Source organism: Propithecus coquereli, unplaced genomic scaffold (genome assembly GCF_000956105.1).
Source record: "Propithecus coquereli isolate 6110/MARCELLA unplaced genomic scaffold, Pcoq_1.0 Scaffold45, whole genome shotgun sequence".
Classification (NCBI taxonomy): Eukaryota; Metazoa; Chordata; class Mammalia; order Primates; family Indriidae; genus Propithecus; species Propithecus coquereli.
Window position 1 is genome coordinate 8,597,497 of NW_012150285.1, and position 1,889 is coordinate 8,599,385.

Sequence of the window (1,889 nt, forward strand, 5' to 3'; positions counted from 1 at the left end):
ACAGATTAAGGAAAAAAAAAAAAAGCTGGTGGGGAAAAAGTGTTTGGAAAAAAAAAGTTTTACCTTTAACAAATACAATGTTTTCACAACTATACCATAAATGCATAAAAGAAAGCTATTCCCTCTAATGCTTCTTTTAAAGTATCAATATTAGAAGTTAAATCTTAGACAATTATTTCAAAATATTTTCACTCAAGGAATGTTTGAGCTTCCAAATATGGAAAATTGACCCTTACATTTGTCAAGGTTAAAACAAATGCATTTCAAATATTTTGAAAATAAAGTTGATCTATACCTTGTTTTTTGCTTCAGTATTTGCATTGTGTAAAAGCAGTTTCGCCGTTATTGGTATATTTTCATTATAGACAGCATAGTGGAGAGCAGTGTTGCCATGGACATCTGTAAGATTTGGATCCGCACCATGTTCTAGCAGAATAGTTGCACATTCCTCTTCCTGGCATTGTACAGCCTGTTAGTATTACACCAAGAAATGGATGGTAAATTCTAGGAATTCAAAATAAACACTCCACAGATTTTTACCCAGTAGTTATATTTAAAGGAGATAAATTCATTTTTATTCTATGTATTTAAATCCAATCCATCTCATGCTGAAATAGTTGGCTACCATATACCTTCACCAGAGCTGTCCTGTTTTCGCTGTCACACATGTTAAGCTGGCATTTTCTGTCCACCAGGAGCGTCACCACTTCTGAATGGCCGTTGGCACAGGCCAAATGTAGAGCAGTCCTATGAAAGGGAGAGGATGTTTCAGGAAACTGTAGTGTGCTACCTCAAAATATTCATGCAATTATAAACATTAAGTAGCATGTTATTCTTCTGCCTTCAAAACAAATATTTAACTTTCTTCTTAAAAAGCTCTAATACTTCTTAGCTGTTATTACCCACTACATTAATGAAAGAGTAGCCTGGGTGAATAGAAAGAGCTTGGCCTTCGGATTCAGTTCAACTTACGTTTGGATCCTACTTGAAGCTCTGCCACTTAGTAGATATCACTCAGCCTTTCTGTGCCTCAATTTCCTCATCAATAAAATGAGGACAAAAATAGTAGCTATCTATTGCTACCATTGCTGATGTTTAAATAAGAATCTATGCAAAGTATTTAGAACAGTTCCTAGCACAAACAACAGCTCAATAATTGTTAGATATTATAATTTTTACTATTACTACTACTTAATAAAGATATTTTAATCAAATAAAATGACATAATTGTACCTACTTTCGTAGTATGTTTTAAAGATAAGTGATAACACTTTGTTTCAATGATTCTAAGATGCTCATTTTCTCACATTTTAACATCTCTTTGGAATGCCACTTGTAATTGATGACTTATTAAAACTACAATTGGCAACATTTAAAAAATTCTCTTATTGATACATAAAATAATGGGGCATCATACAATCCATGGTACCTTACATTAAGTGAAATATGGCCTATACAACAGTTCCATAGTAGTTCTAGTTATTGGTATTTAAATAAATTTTAGTTTTAAAAAGTACTATGGATTCACATGACCAGGAAAAAAAAAAAGTACTATGCAAAAAGAGAGTTGAAATAACAACAAATTTTTAAAACAAATTAATTCTTACTTTGATTTTTAAAAAAACTTTAACCAAAAGGAAACTCAGGATTCAAATTAATATTATTCAATATTTAGAGTTATAGAATGTATGCAAATCAAGATGTTTCCAATGATTAACGGTAGTTAGTACTGTTATAAATTTTCAAAAGGGCAGTCAAAGTTTATCTTTTACAATTTTCTACCTTTAAAAATACTTTTGTTTGAAAGGAGGGAGGAAAAGCTTCACTTGAGGTTAAGTCCTAATCTTCCAATTTTAAATCTATCAACTTGCACAGGCTGAGCAGGGAAA

At 31.6% G+C, this 1,889-nt stretch overlaps 1 protein-coding gene across 1 annotated transcript in view; it reads right to left on the reverse strand.

Moving 5' to 3' along the window:
- Positions 1–1,889, reverse strand: part of ANKRD26 (ankyrin repeat domain 26) — a 177,127-nt gene that overhangs the window by 118,501 nt on the left and 56,737 nt on the right. The window contains exons 9-10 of the mRNA XM_012654852.1: positions 633–747; positions 296–469 (exon numbers count right to left, since the gene is read on the reverse strand). Of these exons, the coding sequence (XP_012510306.1) occupies positions 296–469; positions 633–747 (289 nt within the window). The remainder of the gene's footprint in view (positions 1–295; positions 470–632; positions 748–1,889) is intronic.